At 38.0% G+C, this 22975-nt stretch overlaps 1 protein-coding gene across 1 annotated transcript in view; it reads right to left on the bottom strand.

The window, feature by feature from the left end:
* Positions 1-22265, bottom strand: part of ctnna1 (catenin (cadherin-associated protein), alpha 1) — a 117293-nt gene extending 95028 nt beyond the window's left edge. Inside the window, exons 1-6 of the mRNA XM_067389269.1 lie at positions 22005-22265; positions 18471-18579; positions 18189-18384; positions 13393-13559; positions 8556-8675; positions 6676-6945 (exon numbers count right to left, since the gene is read on the bottom strand). Of these exons, the coding sequence (XP_067245370.1) occupies positions 6676-6945; positions 8556-8675; positions 13393-13559; positions 18189-18384; positions 18471-18575 (858 nt within the window). The 5' untranslated portion in view covers positions 18576-18579; positions 22005-22265. The remainder of the gene's footprint in view (positions 1-6675; positions 6946-8555; positions 8676-13392; positions 13560-18188; positions 18385-18470; positions 18580-22004) is intronic.
* Positions 22266-22975: the final 710 nt, after the last annotated feature.

The following is a 22975-nucleotide window of genomic DNA, read 5'->3' as shown; positions in this document are numbered from 1 at the left end:
AGAAATAATCTTTTTCGAGTAACGACCCCCAGCACTGTCGTCCGTGCTGGAGTGTGATGTGATTTGACGTGATTTGTGACGTGCAGGTGCGCTGGATCGCTTACAACCCAATAGGGTGTCAGAATTGTATATGTTTATTCTCATCCCATAGACATATGTCTCATCCAACCACAATCAAATTCACTCTATCCAGATGGCGCGATTTATCTGGATAGTTTTTTTTTTTTTTTTTCAAGCCGGAATGAAAACAAGCCGAAATGAAATAGTAACAAGGCTATTTTTAAAATGTAAGGAGTAGAAAGTACAGATAATTGCGTGAAAATGTAAGGAGTAGAAGCAAAAAGTCGTCTGAAAAATAATTACTCCAGTAAAGTATAGTATTTGTACTTCGTTACTTGACACCTCTGATAGCCACTCAACAGTCCAAAGTCTTTTGCTTTTTGACTATGGATGAATTTCCAGTTGTCACTGATGATTGTCATTTGGACCTTTCTGGATTACAATCCACCATCAAAATGATAAGTTTAATTATTTCAGCTGCTGTGAGAACAGGCTATAAATGATCCGCTACCAGCTGCGTCCTCACGTGATAAAACCGATTAGCCTGGACTCCTTCCTTTCTGTTTACGGACATGACGTAATGATGCACAGAGGAACTGCTGCATGCTCAAATTTCACGCGGAAATCCACCATGTCGCTCTTATTATAAAACATTATTAAAAGCTTACCGTTGTGAATCGAGCAAAGATAATGAGATGGTTTTGAACACTGGCTGATTATGTACTTGCTCAAAAATATTTACGGACTGCAGCTTTAACTAAAAATAATTGTGGTGATATTGGCCCGCTGGTTTAGCCTGACGTGGTCATACTCAATTCTAGTCAGAATATGAGTCTGATACTGCTATTGAGTCTGATTAGTATTTCAACCGATCCAGGAAAGACCTCAATTGGATAGACCTACAACCAATCAGAGCTACAGAGTAAGTGACGTATGTTGAGCGACGCATAGTTGTCAACAGAACTCTTCTTAGCGACCATCGGGGCCAGCTGATCAATCAAACTTTTGCCGAATCCCGTAGGAAGGACGGCAAAGACATCTTTCCCATCGACAAATGCCTTGATCGCGGTCCTCTGTTCCTCTTTTAAAATTAATGCGCTGTCGATATCTTCTATAACGGACACGATGGCGGAATCTACACATCTCAGTTCTTCAACAGTCATCATTGTTGTAAACTAATTGACCTTTTGCAAAGACTCGTCCCCCTTAGTTACTGTTGCTTTGTCCGACAAGCCGTGGCGCTGTCACGCCACACAGAGTGGAAAATACATTGCGGAGCAAAGAAGAAACTGACAACACATTGACAGACGAGACAGAGCAGGTTACTTATGATATTAAACAAAGTCCCAGCTTTTAAACTGTGTAGTTATTAAAAAAATTCAAACAATAAAAAACGTTTTGTGGCTCTTTAATGTGTTGTGACCATGATCGTGACAGATTGCTGTAGTGCCTCAGCTCAAGAGGCTCGTGAACCGATCATCTCTTCCTACTAGTCAATTTATAGCATCAAATAAACATGAATGAACATGAGAATGAATGTTGTTTCAAACGCGGAAAGACGTCAATATGCACAATTTTTCAAGTTTAACTCCACCGATGTGAATCTTTTAACTCCTGACTGCTTTGTTGGACAAAATGGAGGATGCGGCATTCTAATTGGTTAGATCGCTTGTCAATCAAACTCCCCAAGCTCTCTTTGATGACGTGGGTGGTTACGTAACCGCAGATAGCCTGTCCATCATCGATTAAAGCCCGCCCTGGCAATTTGATTGGCTCGGCCTTCTGGGAGCAGAGCATAATTACTCCACAATGGATCGAGTCCAGACCGAACTTCCCGTCCAAAAAATGTTGTGGGCGGGGTTCGGGCTGGCACCCAGGCTACCGCTGGTTATTTGTTCTGAAAACTTTTGACCATCTGACATTTCCGTTATCTTCCATTGGTAACGAGCCCCAATCAGACATTTTCTCTTAAAAGGATACATTTTCTGTACAATGTTTTACTTAAAGGTGCCGTAGAACGTCTTTTTAAAAAGATGTAATATAAGTCTAAGGTGTCCCCTAAATGTGTCTGTGAAGCTCAAAATACCCCATAGATTTTTTATTCATTTTTTAACTGCCTATTTTGAGGCATCATTAAATATGCACCGATTCAGGCTGCGGCCCCTTTAAATTCTCAGCACCTTTAATCTTCCCAAACTGGCAACCATGCTCACATGCTCTCTCTGGGCTGCAAAAAAGCGCTGACAATCTGATAACACTGACAAACATGTTAAAGTCAATTTGTGATCCTTCACAAGGCAGCGTCTGCAATTTGCTGCTACTAAATTGTGATCCTTCTCTGTGACAAACTGTAATAAAGCCAAACATGAATCTCAACCATATTGTTTGTGATCATGGTTGGGGAATAATTGCACTAATGCAACATCTGTAAAAATTTGACATTTGAATTTATTGGAATTAGTAGCTACAGTTTTTAAATTGATTTTCTGTTTGATGAAGCCATCAGAGTTGGTTAAATCCATGCACCACTTACAGGCCTATTAGGTGAAGTGAAATGGCCTTAAAGGGTCATGAATTGGGTGTCCAGTTTGCACATATAATTCATTTGAAGAAGACTTGATGAAATATGTGTGCATAACTACACCGTGCTGGTTAACGTATGGTGCAGGAGAATGTGTGAAATAAATACTTTATTCTGTATGAGCTAGGATTCACGTGGCTAGTGTTAAAGGGATACTCCACCGTTTTTTTCATATTAAACTATGTTATTCCCTTTACTAAGACGAGTTGATACATACCTCTCTCATCTCAGTGCGTGCACTAAATCGCTCTGTCTTGCGGCGAAACTTTGTTAGCACTTAGCTTAGCCCAGTTCATTCAATAGGGGCCAAGCAGAGAAGCTACCAAACACCTCCACGTTTTCCCCATTTAAATACAGTTACTCTGTATTTTGTATAGCACTTTGACTTGCGCGGGGGCCGGTGAGAGGACTTTTCACGAGGGAAGATATTACTGCGCCAAGTCAAAGTGCTCCCGAGCACTTGCTATGGTATTCCGCCATACAATATAGTTATCCATTCTACACGCTTAGAAAAGCGCAACGTTTTGTTTTGTGTCACCGTCCTAGGTCGAGTTACACTACTCGAGTAACTGTATTTAAATGGGGAAAACCTGGAGGTGTTTGGTAGCTTCTCTGCTTGGCCCCTATTGAATGAACTGGGCTAAGCTAAGTGCTAACAAAGTTTCGCCGCAAGACAGAGTGATTTAGTGCACGCACTGAGACGAGAGAGGTATGTATCAACTCGTCTTAGTTAAGGGAATAACAGTTTAATATGAAAAAACGGTGGAGTATCCCTTTAAACAACGCAAAGCTCTGCGCTGAAACCAATCATATGCTCCGCGTGTATATCATTAGTCATATTTTTCATGTGTTCGTATTTAAACTCCTGTTCTGACCGCATCATGAGCAAAATAGAAACAACACACGTGTTGCTGTAATGAAGGAAACAGCCTACATACGGCTCGTGTGTTTGAACGCAGAGGTGAATAAGCCACACTTTTGTGACATTTGAATTCTCTGCTGTAATGCGATCTCACGCGAACATATTTTCCATTTGTGCTGGTAGATTACAGCAAAACAATCCACATGCACACAAACCTCTGCTCTGGAAAACACATTGGCACTGAGGAAACGAACACTAACAATATGTATCTGAATGACAAGAGACTATGGCGAGAGAAGTGACACTTCCATGCATATTACAGCAATTATAATCTTATGCATACTACAGTGCAGTGATTGGATTAAATAAGCTTTATGTCATGAATATATGATATATAACATATGTCGAGAATCGCTCGAAACTGTCTACGTCAGCATGTTCGACCATGCCCATACTTGGGCCAAAAGTACACGGTTACGTCAGATTTTGTGACGTTGCTCCGACTCAGCTTTTCAAACCGGAAGACAGAAATTGCTCTGAAAAATGCAAAAATAAAAATGTTTCACTTATGAATAACATTAATGAGTACCTTTAGTGTTTTCAATGATGTGCAGCCTATACATTATCTGTTTACATATCAAAAAAGTGTTTTGTGGTTTCATGACACTTTATATTTATGCTTTTTGATAATTATATAATAAAAGTAAAAGTAAATATAATACTACGTAATATGTGCGTGTGTGTGCGTTTACTTATCTTTCTCTAGAATATCTGGATATTAAATCGTGATTAATAATCATGTTTATAATTTGACCAAAATCATCATGATATCAGTTTAACCATTATCATGCAGTCCTAATCGAACATATAAAAATTGCTGGTAAAATTCTGCATTTAGCAATCATTGATGCACCCTGTCCATCAGGAACAAACTATCTATTATGACTTATTACAGGTTGCATTTGCTAGACACTAACAAATTCAAAAGAAATGTATGCAGACACCCAGTGCTCAAACACAGCTAGTGCCATTATAACCAACATTTTTTTTTCCTTTTATAAGATCTCTATGGCAACATTTCAGTTCATGCATATCATTTGAATTTATTATTTCACTAACTGATTGTTTAAAATGTTCAGAGTGCAACAGACCAAAAACAGTTAGACTAATGGTTCGCATCCTATTCTGGAAGGAAACTCACTGTTCAAAGCGCAAATAAATGCAGGATAGCTAATGATCACTTGCTACCCTTAACCTCAAATTAAATGTAGAGACTCTGATCTGAATTAATTCAAGTAACATCAGAACATAAATGCATTGCATAGACAGTCAAACTGGCATGCTATTTCCCTATAAGCTTTTGGTGCTGACCTGACTCAACCCTGCAACAAAAGTTCAAACTTGTGAAAGACTCTCTGAGGTCAGTAGCTCAGCTTTGTTTGGACATACAAATATAATCTGATTGAATTGTGGATTACTGTCTCCTCAGCAGAGTTCAATCACACACCGGATTTGTCAACAACTTGCTGCTCTTGCGCTTTTTGTTGATAAAACCATGTGGAACAGTTGTAGAGGGTGATGGAACTGCTTTTCGATCCTACTCACAATATGTACCTCTTCATCACTAGCTACAAAACAACTTTGTGTGCTTTCCACACAACTGAAAGCAAAATCAAGCCTTGCATTTTAAACCAAAGGCTGATCTTTCTGTAGCCAATATGATAAATTCAGTGCCAAACATTTGTTATGATGAATTACTGATTCAGCAATTAAAGGGTTTTAAAAACATTAAAGGGGACCTATTATGTATTCCTAGTATTCCTGTGCCAAATATAGAACTTCCAGTCATGTTTCGCGTTTTGTTTTTGAGTATGGCCCTTTATCACGTAATAAAGGGCTGAATTCCTTGTATAGGCATTTCTCCCCGATACACACACACCACCAAGAGCAAGAGCAATAGCACACCCATCAACACACTTCAGTCGGGATACGGAAGCAGCGAGATTTTTAAACAATACAGGGGCTGCATCCTTCGAAGGCCGCATCTGAAGGCTGCATACTTCGAGGCAGTCTCATTTAAGAAAAGTAACCGCAAAGTAAAAAAGAAATTACAGTATTTTACACCTCACAATGAATAGTCAATTTTATTATGGTTACTTTTCTTAAATAAGACATCCTTGATGACGTATGCAGCCTTCAAATGCGATCTCCGGAGGACACAGCCTCCGAAATGAGATGCAGCTCCTCTCATCGAAGGAGTGTGTTTTTGTTTGTGATGAAAAGATAAAATTTTTCAGCTTCCCAAAGAACCCAGCGTTAAGGGAACACTGGATGAAGTTTGTTTTTCTGTGGCAGCAACAGACGAATGCTTTGTAAACAAGTCCCAGTTCTGCGCTTAATTTGCAGATCGCGGGTGGTGAGTAAAGCTGCATTAGATGTCTGTTTTGTTGGCAATCGGCGCACAAGTGCATATAATGCAAACGTTTTTGTTTCCTTTTTATTTATAATGATGTCGCAGCTTGCAGACGATCTACGCAAAATCTGCACGCGCTCATGACTCTTTAGCTCTGCCCAAGGCAGGCACGCCTCCAGGAGCTCTGCTTTTTTCGGAAAGACTCAGTACAGTCTATGTATCTTCTATATTATATAAATATGATAAAACTAAAAGACTTTTCGGAAATATGAAGGATGCAATACTACTCTATAGGTACTCAAGATTGGCAGAAACTGTGTGCGATACCCCCCTTTAAGCCATGCCTAAAGTCTGCAAAGAACTCCATGTTTCATAATGCTTCACTGCAACCTTTTCTGTGAATTCTGAACATTTTACTATCTATAACCCATACCAAGTTTTATAGAGCCATCTTCTCATACCCTCACAGAAAAGTACACTGTTGTTCTGCCCTTTTGCCTTTGAGAAAAGCATGTCGCTGCAGGATACAATATGGAATCTGTCCCAATGTAACAGGCAAAAAAAAAAAAAAAAAATTCCCTAAATGACAATGCTTACAGAGCACGATCCCTTCAATTAGAGGGAGCCCAATTCTCAGTTTAGTCTTGGTCGTGATGCTGAATGACAATTCTCCACTGACACCACTTATTAGCTGGCTATTTCTGTCTGGATCAGAGAAACTGGCTCAAAAATGTGACATCCAATGGCCCATGGACTTACATCAAAGTTGTTGAGGGCGTAGGCTAGCTCTCCTCCACCTGCAGGGTGGGAGAAGCTGGAGTCATCGCTGCTGGTAGCCTGGGCTGCATTAGATATGCCGGAGACAGCGTGCTGCAGCTGCTTGTAGATGAGGTCCCGGTTGGCCTTGTACGCGGCCACGTCTGGGTGCTGCAGGCAGGCACGTGAAGCCGTGTACAGCATAGGAACGTTCCTCTGAAGGACGCCACGAGCTGCCGCCATTTGATCTTTGTGATGGACGTCCTTGAGTTCCTGTCATACAAAGAGGGGAAAGGAGGAAAGTTTAAGGGTGATGTTACAGCCTTGTCATAATAAGGACATTGAAGCACTCTGATAAAGTACAAGCCCCCCAAGGGCCCACACAACTCATAATCACATCATGAACGTATAAGTCTGGCAAATCTGCAGCATAGAAACACATGCCATGTTACCACTTCCATTAAAGCAGAGACATTGGTCATTTTGTCTACTTTATAAATTGTCGTTCTATGTAAAAATGTGTTGGACTGATTTTTTTTTTTTTTTTTTTTTTAGCATTTTTTAGCCTTAAGTGACACATTAAGATGACGTTTCAAATAAAAAAAAATAAATAAATTAATAAATAAATAAATCAATGGCCTGCTCCATTCACACTCTGTCTAGCTGTATGAAAAGGAAATGTATCCTGCATAAACGCCCTCTAATCTCTAAAGTATTTTTGTAGTGGGTACTAATAATTGTGGGCAACGTGTTTTGGAGAAAAACATTTATTTCATAATGTTATTCCCCCCCCCACTTTCAATTCTTTTCCTTCAATGAAAGGTTAGATTTTTGCTAATTTTATGAATTAAAGATCAGATTTTTAGAGTCATCTTTGATCATATTTATGAAGGGGTCTAATAATTGAATTATTAGACCCCTTCATAAATATGATTAAAAATTAAATTCTGGCCACAACTGTAAGTGGATTTTGTCACCATACTAGTCCCAAGAAGATTTTTTGTGGCTTCAACCACACAGTATCTTTATTTCTGCATTACAAATATTCAAATCATCACAGAAATACTGGGATAAAACTTTACAGTACTTTAGATATAAACACTACTGTCTATGTTATTGATCAAAATTGAGCAAATCAGCTTCTGAAAAAAACTTGACGCTGAAAACGACGCATTTTGTTTCACCACCAGGTGGAGAGTGTTAAAAAATGTATTTGACGTTGAATCTTCATTCAACATATTCTTTCAAATACACCGATTCATCCAGTAATGAAACAAGAGTATTTATGAGTGAGTCATTGAATAATGCATCCAATAATTCAAATAAATTAAACATTTTAAAATAGACTGCAGCAATTAATTTTGTCAGAACCTCTATTAAATTACATTATTTCGTTTAGTTTTCATTCAGAATTGTGATCTTAGTTTGACAAAACAAGCAAGTTTCTTAGTTCATCCAGAATTGTGCAGCTGTAAGTTTCTTTAACACTTATTTAATCTTCATATAAAATAAAAGAAAGATTTGTTTACATTTTATTTTTTTATTTAAAATTATTTGTTGTTTGCCTTTATTAAAAATGCATTGGTTAAATTCAACATTTTTTTTCTACCGTTCTTTTTTGAAAAAAAAAAAAAAGTTTATTAAATGTTTCTCAATTATTATCAATACTGAACAATATGAAACTTTATATCATGATCAATTTTTTAGCTGTATCGCCCAGCCCTAGGATATACACATAAAATTATCAACCAGAGCTAGATAGCTACTTGCTCCACATGTGGGCAGAGGATGTAATGCTATTAAAAAGTTAGTACATCCTTGAATGAAATTAGATCTCCTCTGATTATTTGGTGCATTGGGTGCATTGAGTGGCTGCATTTTACCTGCTGCCTCTTGGCCGCCATTAGGTTCAGTTTGTCCACCTCCGGTTTCAAAGCTTTGTACTGGATACCCAGGTCCTGCTCAGTGCCTGCATTACGCACCTTCACCAGGCTCTCCTCCACCTGTGGGTCAAGTATTATTAGCCGTTATAGAAAAGAAGCCTTATAATCTATGGCCTTAAAAAAAAAAAAAAAAAAAAAAGTAGTGAGAGACATTAAGTGCGACATTTGAAATTCATTCATGTTTATCCTGTTTGAATACTTTTCCTGTGATAATCTTGTAAAAACTTACAGTAGAACAACTGAAAAGGCATCAATATGAAATTATTATACTGAAAAATAATTAGTGATGTAACCAGTGAGCCAGAAAATGCCACCTACATTCAATTTTAATCACTGCATCTCATTCAACCACAACAGTAAACGTGAAAGAAAAATGCCAAATAATAATGCCCAACTCTATCATGATTTTCTTTCATAGTTTCATATTCTTATTAATACAGTAATTGCATGAGACAAACCATTAGTACATTAGACAAAATCAGACAAAAGAAATATTTCAGGGTCACAAAAGCATACTTGAAAAGCTTCATTTGATCATTCAAGCTGAGCTTCCAGAACAATTCAATGAAGAAAAAAAAGTGAGAAAAACAGTGCCTACTCTTTCGGAAGAAGGCTTCTGCTTCCACTTGCACAGACGTTCATCATAAACTTCAAGCGAGAAACACTGGCATAAAAATCTAATTGTAACACTGAAAAAAATAATACACCTGTATCATACATTTCCAATGAAATCTCAGAGGGATGTTTTTCACAGCACTGCCAACATGGTGAAATCATTTTGTACACAAACGTGACAAGACCGCTCTACGGTGGATAAAGAACTACACAGTGTGATTCAATAGCATGTTTCTTGCAGAAACAGAAAGTGAATATAATCTAGTTTGTACCAACAATCTATAGACTAAATTCAAACAAATCTAATATAAAACCAAGACGTGTGTGAAAAGGTGAAGGCTATGGTAATGCTTGCAACATGCAGCTTCCATGCAGGGTTTTCTTTATATGAAGTGTTTATATTCACACACAGTAACTAATTGCTGCACATATAATTACTGCTGGAAGAAGTTCAATAAGAGTTGAGCAATAAAGCCTGAGGGCAATAAAAGTACTAAGACCAGTGCCTATATACAAGGGGGGTAAATAGGACAAAACTCGGGTGTCTTTGTGTATGCTTTACTCAGCCTTCTGGACCAAAGCCAGTTCCCTGGGGCACTACCCTTCGGCTTTAGCTTTTTCTCAAATCCAGAGACTGACGAGGGATAGAGATAATGAAGGGGGTTATAAAAAGAAATCTGAAATCAGTGGTGGACTTAGAGTCTAAGTGCTACAGCAAGATATGAAGGTTCAAAATAACCTTGCTATCAGCAGACTCCAATGTAAATGGTAACACAATGGTTATATGCACAGAACATTTTGGCTAATTTCTAGCTTAAAACTTGCATTCCAACAAGTGTCACGCATTTGAAAAAGACCAGTCTGATACTTTGCCAGAGAGCTTCTGCTGGTTGGCATGATGCGAGCAACTCCAAAATTAAATGGAAATTGCCGGGCACACTCTGCCGATTTTCACATAACCCCTCCAGGCATGTCTAGAGTGATCAAAACGTTAAAAGAATCGTTCACCCAAAAATGAAAACGGTGTCATAATTTACTCTTGACAGACGCCAAAGGTTCTTGCATTTCTCATAAGCGAATGTGACAAGGCAATGAATATGCAACACGTGAAAAAGACTTTAGAGCTACAGCAGAGGGGAAATGATCAGTAAATATAACAACTTAAGACAAAGCTAGCACATGGATTGAGAAAACTTGTATTATAGAGTGAGAATCACGGAAATCCATATAGGTCTAGAACTACACTATTGTTCAAAGATTTGGGGTCAGTATAAGGCTACATTCACACGGCAAGTCTTAGTGATGAATTCCAATTTACTGCTCAGATCTGATTTTTTTTTTTTGTTGTTGTAGTATAGCCGTTCAAGGATTATGAAAAGATACTTGAGGTAAAGCTATTTAAAACTAGCCACATTCCATGTAGCACACCTACCTTTCATTTCCTTCTCAGCGGTGTGCATTCATTCCTCTCTAAAAGCCCAAACTTAAAAGGTACAATTTGTGATATTTTTTTCCGCTAGAGGTCGCTAGAAGCCTATTCAAAACAAAGGCGTAGTTTGATGACGCCAAGTTTTAGAGCGGAAACTTGGGACATGTGGTCTCCATCTCAATGGACGGTGCAAAAGAATAGGGATTGGAGTCTGGAAGAACTCATGTTCGTGGATGCGATTATTAACGTTACTGTAGTATGAAGCAGAGCAGGACCGAGTGTTGCGGGAGCTGAACGAGGAGCTGGAGCGATTGATCAACACACGCCTCACGACCAGCGGGACTTTTATTATGACACAGTCGCCGGCGCCGCTTCCGCTTTTCCGGTCATGAGTTTACGGGAGCTGTCCTTGTCGACAGAACCAGCGGCAGATGGTAAACAGTAATTATGTTCCATAAATAAGTAACACAATCCACCATAAAACGTGCAAGAAGTAAATAAGGAACTGCTTGAAGCAAGCTAGTGGTTTGCTGGACACTAGACACTACCTCCGCAAGTGATTTTTGTAAAATGCAGTCTAATGTTGCCAAATTGTGGGAAGTGTTAGCTAATAAAGAGTTATTAAAGAGTTTGATGATCAAAGTTATTAAGTGGAGGTAAACACTAAAGAGCAAATATGATGTGTATCAGTATATAAGATCTGTGCATTCGGTCTTAAAGTTTAATAAATAGTCTAATAAAACACAGTTTGCGCAATTAATGTTAACTAATTGCGCAAACTGCTCTTGACTGAATAACTTTAGCTTTAATAAGCATTCATATATCAATTTATACAGTGAAAACTATGCCAAGTCATTTTATACTTGATTACTTTATTACATTTCTTTTGTAGGCTATATCTACTTACCTGTTGTCCATTTGTTTGTATTTTGGCAATATGTGCCATCGCATCTTTGATGCTTGGCCCCTTATACCTTCTTAATTTATAAAATAAGAATTTTATTTTTAAAATTATACATTTATAAGTCTTATAAATTTTGAAAACAATTGTGCTGTTTAATGTTTCTGAGGTGACCAGTGTTGGTTATGACCAAAAATCTGTAATTTTTTTAAAGGGGTCATGAACTGAGAGTTTCAAAACTCAAAACTTCCTTGTTACTCCAAAAACTAAACACCACCACCACCACCACCACTACTACTACTACTACTACTCGCAGTAAGATATTTTGCGATGCAAAAATGTTACAATATGCATCGTAGAGTGATGGCGATGCTTTTACGATATGACGGCAGTCTAATCTTATTGGTTGAGCTGCCATCGTGACCTACTCTGCAAGGTGGGAGTGAGAGAAGCCGGTTGTCACCGCATATAAATGGTGTGTCTCAATCAGCTCTCTAGTTCAGTAAGTGTTTCGGGCACACATTGAATCTTGCAAGCAGGTTTAAACGTTTCTCGCGTCAGTCTCTTGCTTGGTCGCGTGAGAAAAGTCGTGGCTTTCCTTTACCGCAGTGCCACAGCAACAGCTGTGCTCACAGAAAAACAAAAGTTGCTTGCGATGCTTTGCTTTGCTTTAAGAAGTTCCGCGGGGCCATTCATATTGAGTCTTTTCCGCGGGCAAGTCAGTTATTTCAAATGTAGCCGCACGGCAGGCGCGCTCATAATGGGATCAACACGGTCGCGACGCGCATGCTCTTCCTCTTTGAGATCGCAGTTCATGGTTGCATAGCAACGACCAACACCACTGGAGCGCAAGTGCTTTGGAAAGAAGGAGAAGCGGTGCGGCCACACCTTCCACGCGTTTTTAGACGAGATATGTGAACGGCCCCTATTCATAATTCTAAGTTCATGTTAAATTTAACATTCTTTTTCAGTGACAGACAGACCTATTCAGCTGTTGATTAGAATACAGAAGGTTTTTATTAAACCTTAAAATGTGATCTTGTATGTACAACAAGGAAAATTATTGAAATTTGTTAATGTTTTTTGAATAAATCTTGTTTGAATTTGTTTCATTTTGTTCAAAATATCGTGATACGTATCGTATCGTGAACTCTGTATCGAGATACGTACCGTATCGTGAGCTGAGCGTATCGTTACACCCCTAACTACTACTACTACGCAATGATAATCTATTTCTGTTATAAATTGGGTCGTCTTGAACACCCGAGTTTCTGTTTGTATATGATAACTCTCGGAGCAGCTCTGGAGATTAAGTTCACGTGTTAATGTCCTCATATAGTGAGACAGCAGACGCTGAAAACACCGTGAGGGCCATGCAAAACTGCTGCGCTCATTCAAAAACACGCCGAACATGCAGATTTTTTTGAGCTTTGATATTCACAGACACTAGTCCAGATAACAAATGAATTCATTGTCCAGCCCTAATTTTATTTATTCATCCAAAATTTAGTAAATGCATTCATACAGTGATAAGGATGGAATCTGACTGGATTCCATGATTCCATCCAAGTTTTCCACATCGGAGCTTCGAATTTTAAAAGGACAGCATTTATTTGAAACAGAAATCTATTATATTGTTAAATGTCTTTATCACTTTTGAGCAATTTATTAAATCCTTGCAGAATAAAAGTTTTTTTTTTTTTTTTTTTTTTTTAAATACTTACTGACCCTAAACTTTTGAACAGTAGTGTATATGAGATTTAGAAAAAGATGGTTTTCAATTTTTAGTCAACCAACTATTCATGGAGTAAAAACTTGTGCATGCGTCTCACCAGTTTGAGCTGAAGCAGAAGCTGGTACACATCAGCCATGTCCGCCAGTACAAGCAGATGAGTGACAGCAGAAAGAAGGGCACGTGCAGCACGGACCATATTGCCTCTCTTAACTGAAGAACAAGGATCCTCTGCAAACTCTCCTGAGGCCATCTTCATGGAATCTCCTACAGAAAAAGATTCATACAAAGTCTCATTATTAGTTTTAATTTGTTCTTTCATAGCCCTCATGATGCAAGAGCAGCAAGGGCAAAGAAATTATCTTTTCCCAATGTGGAAGACAAAATAAAAGATAACTCAACAACATCTGAAGATGCAATTACTTCCAAAGCGGCCCTTTGAAATGTTAAAGGCTGAGACCTAATTATTGTCCATTATTTGATTAAATTTTGCCTCCATTAATTGGCAATGATAATACCGTCCAAGGTCATTAGCGAGAAGACCACGAACACATGACAGCACGACGTACAGGTGTTGCTACAGAGGTTCTTTAGTGGCAACCCTGCCACACAAACACAGTAAACAATGGGCATGACAGAGGTAAAACATTAATAGTTTCCTGTAACAAAGAACTACATGGTGAGCTGTAAAACTTAAACCAGCAATTCAAGTGGTAGATCTGATTCAGGCACCCCATGGTCTGTCATAAGAGCAGAGCAAACCACTACACACAACAACAACTAACAAGATGAAATATAAAGCTAATCACCAGGGCAGTGGGTGTTCATGTTCAAGGATAAATGCCAGTGGTTAGGGGGTGACGGGTTAATTGCATTAGGATGTCATTTTGTGAAATGCTAGATGAAGAGTAAAGTCAGAAGCAGTGAAACACTGATGAAAGCAAAGGCTCGATTCAAGTCTGCTCATAGCCAGAGCTCTCTGACACATGCTAACACACCAAATGAGTTCTTTCAGTGAAGGTCGAGTCCCCGGGATAACACTGACGTCTTATCTGATGTGCCTGCGAAAGGGTGTCATCACTTGCCTTCACAACCCAGTTGGCTCATGTTGAAACCTTTTCAATGCGACAAGGTTTCAACGGTTATGTATGAATCTTTTTCTGTAACAGTGGCTTAAAATATCTAAATGAATGAGCACAGTCATTCGACCACAAACCTCACATTCGACACAGTATCGGGTTGTTTTGTTGAATGTGTCGGCAAATGAAACTGAACACAATCATGCAGATCTCTGCATGCCACTCAAGCAAAGCATAAAAATAAAAAAGCTTGCAATGAAAGCGGTCAAGAGTGCAAGTAATTGCCAAGTTCATAACTTGCCTGAACTGAAATTGACTCAATGAAAAGAGATAAAAATCAATTTGAGGGGGCAGTAATAGCCATGTGCTCAGGAGGGGGTTTCATTCTTTCCTTTGTTGATGTTTGGAAAAATGTGCAGTGTTCCCTGGTAACAGGAAGCGAGTCTCACAGAATGACAGCAAAGTGAAAAACAAAATTTTCTGGGTTATTGCGCAAGTGTTGGTTTCCACAAATGCTAAATGGTAGCTCTAAGACCCTGTCTATTTTTTTTTATCACTTAAAAATAGATTCATCTGACCATAGACCACACAAAAAGCCAGGAGAACTAAGGATTGCAGTGACTGTCATTCCTTCCAGAGGGTGCAATCAATAAGACCATTTTCACAGGCCTGATAGTGATCAGTGCACCCATAATAAACTCACATCTATCACTTCTAAAGTAGCGCTCACAAGAGGAACACAGTGGCTTGAGAGGAAATTTTGAAAGCGGACGTCTACAGAAGGCACAAAAGAGCATCCAGATACCTTGCAGGGTAGGTAGATGGCATTGTCATTCCCAGCAACCTTCGTCCCGTTGAAAGGTGTGAAGCAATCAAAATCGGTTTCTACGGTAAATAAGACACATTCCACCCAGGAGACATGCTAATGTACATGCAGCAAACAACTCTGGAGCTGTTACAGAGAAAATCATTGAAGGATTCAGTGGTTTCTAACGTGCATTATGCAATGATGACATTTGCCCTGGTTGCAGAACAGCTGGTAAGCCACAGCTGGGTACTGGGATCTCTTTTCAATCTAGGAAAGCATTAACCCCACTCAATGGTGCCATTATCAGTCGAGCCATGCATGGTCGAGCAAAACTGCATAGCTGACAGTCTCCGGCACCAGCGAGCAACAGTGTCTGGATTCCACAGCCAATGACAGCATACCAAAACCATTGTGACATTCCCCAGCATCACAGCAGTGTGCTGGCCAACGCTTGACAGATTTTACAGCCCTAACTAAGCCAATAAACACTGAGAGCAGAGTCTGAAACTGACAAAGATGTTATTCCAACAAGTGACAAGTGGGTTGAGCCTGCACTCTGCATCTCAGAAGTACAAAATGCCACACTAATTCCAGAAGAAGTGGGCATTCCAAGTCGGGAAGCTCACATCAGCCATTCACTTTGAATGAGAACGTATGGTGATGACTTTATGGTTACAGGTTATTTCTGTCACATCCCAACAGAAGGCAACAGACTTGGCCTGAAGTCTCGCACAAGTAAAGCGTTGCCTTATCCACATCTGACATTACCCTTGACAACTGGCAGACTCCGTGTACATATGCAAGTTGTTTTGAGCTTGTTTTCTCATTTTTGGCAACCGAGCATAAATAAAAATATCTTGATGGATCAGCGCAGCAAGTCAAGGCAAGCTGTTCACTAATGAATGTGACAATCCCTCCTTAGCACAGAGCATAGCCATATACCTAGGATTAGTTAGCAATAAGTGTCAAAAATGCCAGGCAAATTTACTTTGCACTGCAAACTGAAGGCCTCCAATCTCATGCTGGTATGATGAGGCCATCGCATCATATTGAAATGAGTCAAACTAGAGTGCAGCAATGCCCACGCATCAATATCAGCAGGATTTTTAATCAAAAAATGCATGGCAAACAAGGCATGAAGAAATGAGGAGTCGTGCAATTTGACAGGGTTAAACCCTTCTATTAACCTGCCTTCTCTATCCTCTTTCTGCAAGAAGACACGGCAGAGATACCAGTGATGTTCTGTAATGAGAACGAACAACATGAGGGAATATACTGGACAACAGTCTTGGGGGAAGTACACACTCCACTGCATGATAGCAGCAACTCTGATAGCACAAGCCAAGCCCTCTTAATTCAAAAATCCATCCACACATGCAGATAAGCACAGACAGATAATGAAAACACGAAAATTAAACCACTGATTAAAGCCATTATTTAAATTAGGATATTCACCCGTTTATTGTAATTGTTCCAATGGCTGCAGCCACTTTTGAACTCTTATAATAGCGTCAACACCAAGACTATTAACACAGATTTCACGAATCGATACTGATTCACAAGCTCGTAATGTGATATCAATTTTTATCTGATAATGTTTTGTTTGAATGTATACAAGACATCACTAGCAGGTCAAATAAAAATAAAATTTATAAGTAATAAAATGCAAATATTTAATCTTATATATATATATATATATATATATATAGCCGACTATCAAGCTATGGACATTGAATGGCTTTCCTGAGATAAATGTAATGTTGTGTGACGTTATTTACAAGCTGTTGTATTGACCTTTTTACATGCTTGAAACTGATTGAGCGACTACATAAGACAGAATGCATTTCGGTAAGTTGTACTGTTTGTTTCAATATACCTTCTGATGTTATATGACTAGTACTATAACTGGTATATATTAGCATATATACTAGTATAACTATTAGCAATGAGGTGAGGATGATCAGTTCACATGCACCGTAAATTCATTATAAAATAGAATTTGAAAGCAAAAACTTTGTTTCATATCAAAAGTAACAGCAAAAAAACGTATTGCAATTGTTAGATGGTGAGGCACTACAAATAATGTTTAGTGAACTTTTGTTCACATAACCAAAAATCAGCATAAAACAAAAGATTGATCTTAAAGTGATAGTTCGCCCAAAAATGAAAATTTGATGTTTATCTGCTTACCCCCAGCTCATCCAAAATGTAGGTGACTTTGTTTCTTCAGTAGAACACAAATTTAGATTTCTAACTCCAACCATTGCCGTCTGTCAGCCGTATAATGGGTGTCAATGGTAACAATCCATAAGAGTCAAAAAAAAAAAAAAAAAAAAAAATGCATAGACAAATCAAAATTAAACCCTGAGGCTCGTGACAACACATTGATGTCTTAAGACATGAAACGATAGGTTTGTGCGAGAAACCGAATAGTATTTATATCATTTTTTACCTCTAATACACCACTATGTCCAACTGCATTCAGCATTCGCTTAGTGAGGTCTGATCGCACTCTGACAGCGGAAGTGATGTCTGGCATTCATTGAAGCAAAGCGCAAGACATCACTACCATTGTCAGAGCACGATCAGACCTCACTAAGCGAATGCTGAACGCAGTTGGACATAGTGGTGTTTGAGGTAAAAAATGATATAAATACTGTTACTCACACAAACCGATCGTTTTGTGTCTTAGGACATCAACGTGTTGTCACGAGCCGCAGGGTTAAATTTGGATTTGTCTGTGCATGTTTATTTGACTCTTATAAATTGTGTTACGATTGACACGCATTATATGTCTGACAGACAGCAACGGTTGGAGTTAAAAATCATCATTTGTGTTCTACTGAAGAAACAAAGCCATTAAGTCTTAGATGCCCTGGGGGTAAGCAGATAAACATCAAATTTTCATTTTTGGGTGAACTATCCCTTTAAAATGTAAAAATTGATGATGGTTCATCAAACTGATGTCAACCCCAGCCCTAGTTAGCAGCCTTCTCTTTTTTTGCATACCTTGCTTACGGACATCCTCCACTGCTGCAGTCAGCTCGTCCTTTAAGAACTGGCTCTCTTTAGCAATCTTCTCCCCTTTATCCAGAAAGTTCTGGGTTGCTGTCTCTACAGAGGCTGCCAGAACATGAGCCTTCTTGGAGCGCCCCTTCTTCTTGTTGGATGGGCCTTTATTGCTGGAGTTCACAAGTGTGGTAACCTGCAAATGATGAAAAAAAATTAAGGAAAAATTATTTTGGTGATTACTACAGCAACTGAAGGTGAAAACTGAAAAAGCAGGCTGACCTGGGTAACCAAGGGCTCAAGCAGTCTTTCCACAGCCAGTGTGCGGATCTCCAGGCTCTTGGGATCCCATTTGAAGTTGATGTTTGCTGTGTTAATGCTCGTCATGTTTCTAAGGAGAAAAAAAAAAGATCAATGGATTAAGAAGGGTGGTGAGACAAATAAGCGGTCTGGGGCTGTGTCTTTTATCAAATCAAATGTCACACGACAGCCTCCCGTTTAGTCATTGCATTCACTAACGATGTGAATATTCCACACTGTTAACTAAAACTCATACTCATTCTTTCTGAGTAGCTCTGCTGCCCACTCATCTAATTTCCATTCAAACGGTGACCACAGTTGTATTGATCAGCAATCTTGCACTGAAGGACAGGGATAATCAGCCCACCCTGAGGGCTCTGCTGTTGTTGCAGGGGTCTGTCTGCACTAGACAGCCAGACTAAATGGACATTGTTTGCTATATAGGTCAGGGAATGCAGACAAAGTGGGCGATGTCAGTGTTGCATGACCAATGCATTGAAAATAAAACCTTTGAATTCAAATGTGTCCTATAAAAAGTTAGGACATTCAACTTCGGCCTAAGAAAACTGAATAATACATAAGTACTTTTATAGTAAAAAACTACATTAAAAATGAATAAGAATAATTTCCATATATACAGGCTCAATTTGGTGGAAAATATTGTTATTTAGATAGAATTGGTTTGTTACCGTCAGAAAAACTTGGAACACGAGCTTGTATATTTTAAAACATCAATTAGCATTCTTTACATTCCGATAGAGTGCATAAGTCAGGTTCCAGATGTAAATATACCATTCATTTTCTCCATAAAAGACAGTTAAAGACATACCTATTGTAAGCAACAAGGTTGTTAAAGGATTAGTTCACCCAAAATTGAAAATTATGTAATTTATTACTCACCCTCATGTCGTTCTACAACCGTAAGCCTCAATAATAATAACTATTCAAAGTGTTCAATAATAACTATTCAAAAAAGTTTATCTGTAGTGTTATTTTATATTTGATTACTTAATTCAATTTCTGTACCTGAAAGCTGTTTGATACCTGAAAAACCTGAAAAGCATTGTTTATTTGTATCTTAGCTCTCATGTATTTGTGCTGTTTCTTGTAGTTTATTATAGATTGTTTTATTTATCTTTATTTGACAATTGTCCTATTTTCCCTGAACATAGCACATAAACTGTACCGAAACCGTGCCCTAAAACTGTGATACAAACTGAACCGTGAGAAATCTGAACCGTCCCACCCCTAATATACACACACACACACACACACACACACACTATGAAGTGTTTTGTAAGACACTTCCTTAATTTTATTGATACAAAACTTATTTTGCAGTTTCCATGCTTTGTCCCAAGAGATGTCACCAAATAAGGAAGAGCAAAAAAATCTTGCTTCAAGAAAAGACAAAGAGCATAAGCTTATTGTTACATTGAGGTTTTAAAATATCAACATTATCAATGTTTTTTAAAAGTTCTTTAAAAGTTACACCACTCTTTGAAACTGTGTCAAGAACAATAACCGGTAAATGATTTTTTTTTTAAAGAAATTTAGTATATTACAATAGACATCCATTGGAATTAACCAACTGCCTCATTAAAATATTCCCTTCATTGAACTAAGTATGACAAAACAGTGATTTGTTTTTAAATATACGTCTTTGTTGCTCCATATGAAATAATTGGGCTGTGAGAAATTGTGCAATTCCAATTTCCATGCAAGTTGGTCTCATCTCTGAGAACTGGCCAATTTAACAAGAATTCTGTCAACAGCAAAATTACACTTCCACAAAAAGTAAATACCCCCAAGAGTATGATATATAATTAGGAAATACAGTAGTCAACATTTGAAGTGGATCAAAATAGTTCATCAAAGTTGTCCTAAGAGCTAAGTTGTCCTAAAAATAAGGTTTTAGGACAACTTTAATGAAAGGTTTTGATCCACTTCAAATGTTGACTACTATAGATTCCAAAAAATTTCTCTATTCTTCATAAACCATTTAATTTTGAAAGTGTCATTAAATGCACCAAGACCTCAAGTCCCCACTTTAGTCTTACAAATTACCTCCTTTTTTAAATAATGCAGCTTTTTTCCTCCAAATTAAGTCATAAATTACCTTAGCTATATCCTTAATCACCTTAAGAGGCACATCAAATGATAAAGATATACAGATCTGGATTATATACCATTTGTCTTTGACAATAATACCTTCCTAAATATAGATACATTGCCTCATTAACCACAAATTGAATTTCTTTTTTATTTTCTCAATAATTGGCTCAAATTTTAACTGACTCAGATGTTTAACTTGAATATTCTCTATTTCTGTCGAAGAACAATCTTTGAGGAGAAACAATACAGATGTATCTAAATTCATTTAAGGCCTGAAAGAGCCTAATAGACTAAATACCATCTAATATAAAAAGTTTGTTTGTTTTTTGGTAAATTTGTTTTTCAAAAAAGCCATCCGGGTAACTGAAACCGGTGCTAATTTCATGTCTTGCGTCACACCACCAACTCCCTCAAACTGGCGCTTCATTGCGTTATCGATTGCTTCATTTTAAATATTTTTTTCCTTTGCGACAACGTTGAGGTAATTTACAGGTAAGATAATAAAATTAAAAAAATCTGTCCAAAATGTAAAAAATCTGTCCAAGTAACGTTAATTATTATTTATTTGGTGAGTAGCCGTGAAATAAACGGGATGATGTAGTTTCACTTTTCCATAATGACCATCTGACTGTAACGTTACATTATATTTTACATATCAATGAGCTTAGAGAGAAATATTATCAGGTTGTATTTTCATGATATGTATTGTATTTTTGGTAGACAAAACATTGTTATTTCAGTAGACAACAGTGTCTGCATCCTGTATTATTAAACTGCGAAGGGCAGAACTCACAGGAAGGGCCTGATCCCTAGTTTGTGGTTTAGGCGGAGCCCTAAACTCCTCGAATGGATTTTATATTTCTCAAACGCCTTAACCTATAATCATAGGCAACTTAAAAAAAGGTTATATAATCCACAAAACACATACGATAAGATTTCAATGTCCCGTTTTTTTTTTTTTCTAAATAAAACACCTTCAAGAAGAAAACTCCCGACACATTTGTCCTGATACGAGACGTGCAGCTAACGGCTAACTAGCATTCCCCACCAAAGTTTCCAGGATAGTTTCTATTTAATACTTCAAGAAGTTATCGACTTTTTGTCCTTTCGAGACGCTTTTAAATTCGTCAAAGGGTTATTAACAATACGTTTACAAGGAAAAAACAGGGTGTTTATTTAGTGAAATATGAAACGATAGAGAGAGAAATATCCCAAACATTCCATGAAGTTGGGAAACGAGCTAACAATGTAGCCACAAACCCCACTTCCGCATTTCTGTCTATCTTGTATTCACAAAACAGACACATACTGATCCCATTATGAGGTATATTCACTTTTCTATGAGTTATTAATTAAAATAATGCAATTTAAACTACCTAGACAAAAGCAAAACCTACTCACCAGACTGTTGAAATTCCTGTCAGATTCAAAATGGAGGGATGAGACTTTAAAATACTGTGGTAAAGTTTTTTTCCGTGTGTTATAATCCCTCCCAGCGGCTAAACAAAAGCCAAACGATATAATCCACTAAAACTTGACTAAAAGAGCCCGTTCGAGTGATAAATGGAAGAGTTCGTGAAGTGTTTAGGAGGAGTTTCGGTTTTCTCCGTGAGTTCAATGAGGAGGAGTATGATGGCGGATTCCCAGCAGTCAGTCTGTTATCAGGTGTGTTTGGGAGTGGCTCGAGAACTCGAGAAAAGTTCAGCTGAATGAGCACTGGGCAGTGGGGGGCATTAAAACACAATGATGTAAGATTAAAAGGTGTGAAGGGAGATTTGAATTTGTGAAGGGACTTTTTACATGGTTGTTGACTGAATTTAAAATGCGAAATGTGCATATTCTTTCTCTACTATTTCAGTTCAGCTCAGTTCCTGTGCTTTATTTACTGGCATGGCAACAACTGTTGGCTAAATTTGTTTTACATTTGAATCATAGCTTCATAAATTAAGCATCAAGACAAGAGACAATATAAAATACTGTATAAAGAGAAAAGACAAATACATAAATAAGAATTATTTTAAATAAAAATTTAGAATGAGCTATTTAAATGTTTGTGATAAAAGGAGACAAACAAGACTATCTAGTCATACAGATAGATGTCTATCTATCTTTCTGTCTGTCTATATCTATCTGTCTGTCTGTCTCTATCTATCTATCTGTCTGTGTCTATATCTCTGTCTGTCTGTCTATCTATCTATCTGTATGTCTGTCTGTCTATATCTGTCTGTCTGCCTGTCTATATCTATCTATCTATCTATCTATCTGTCTGTCTGTCTGTCTGTCTATCTATATCTGTATGTCTGTCTGCCTGTCTGTCTCTATCTATCTATCTATCTATCTATCTATCTATCTATCTATCTATCTATCTATCT

Source organism: Chanodichthys erythropterus, chromosome 1 (genome assembly GCF_024489055.1).
Source record: "Chanodichthys erythropterus isolate Z2021 chromosome 1, ASM2448905v1, whole genome shotgun sequence".
NCBI lineage: Eukaryota > Metazoa > Chordata > Actinopteri > Cypriniformes > Xenocyprididae > Chanodichthys > Chanodichthys erythropterus.
The sequence above is the reverse complement of the archived record's forward strand: the minus strand, read 5'-3'. Positions and strand labels throughout refer to the sequence as shown.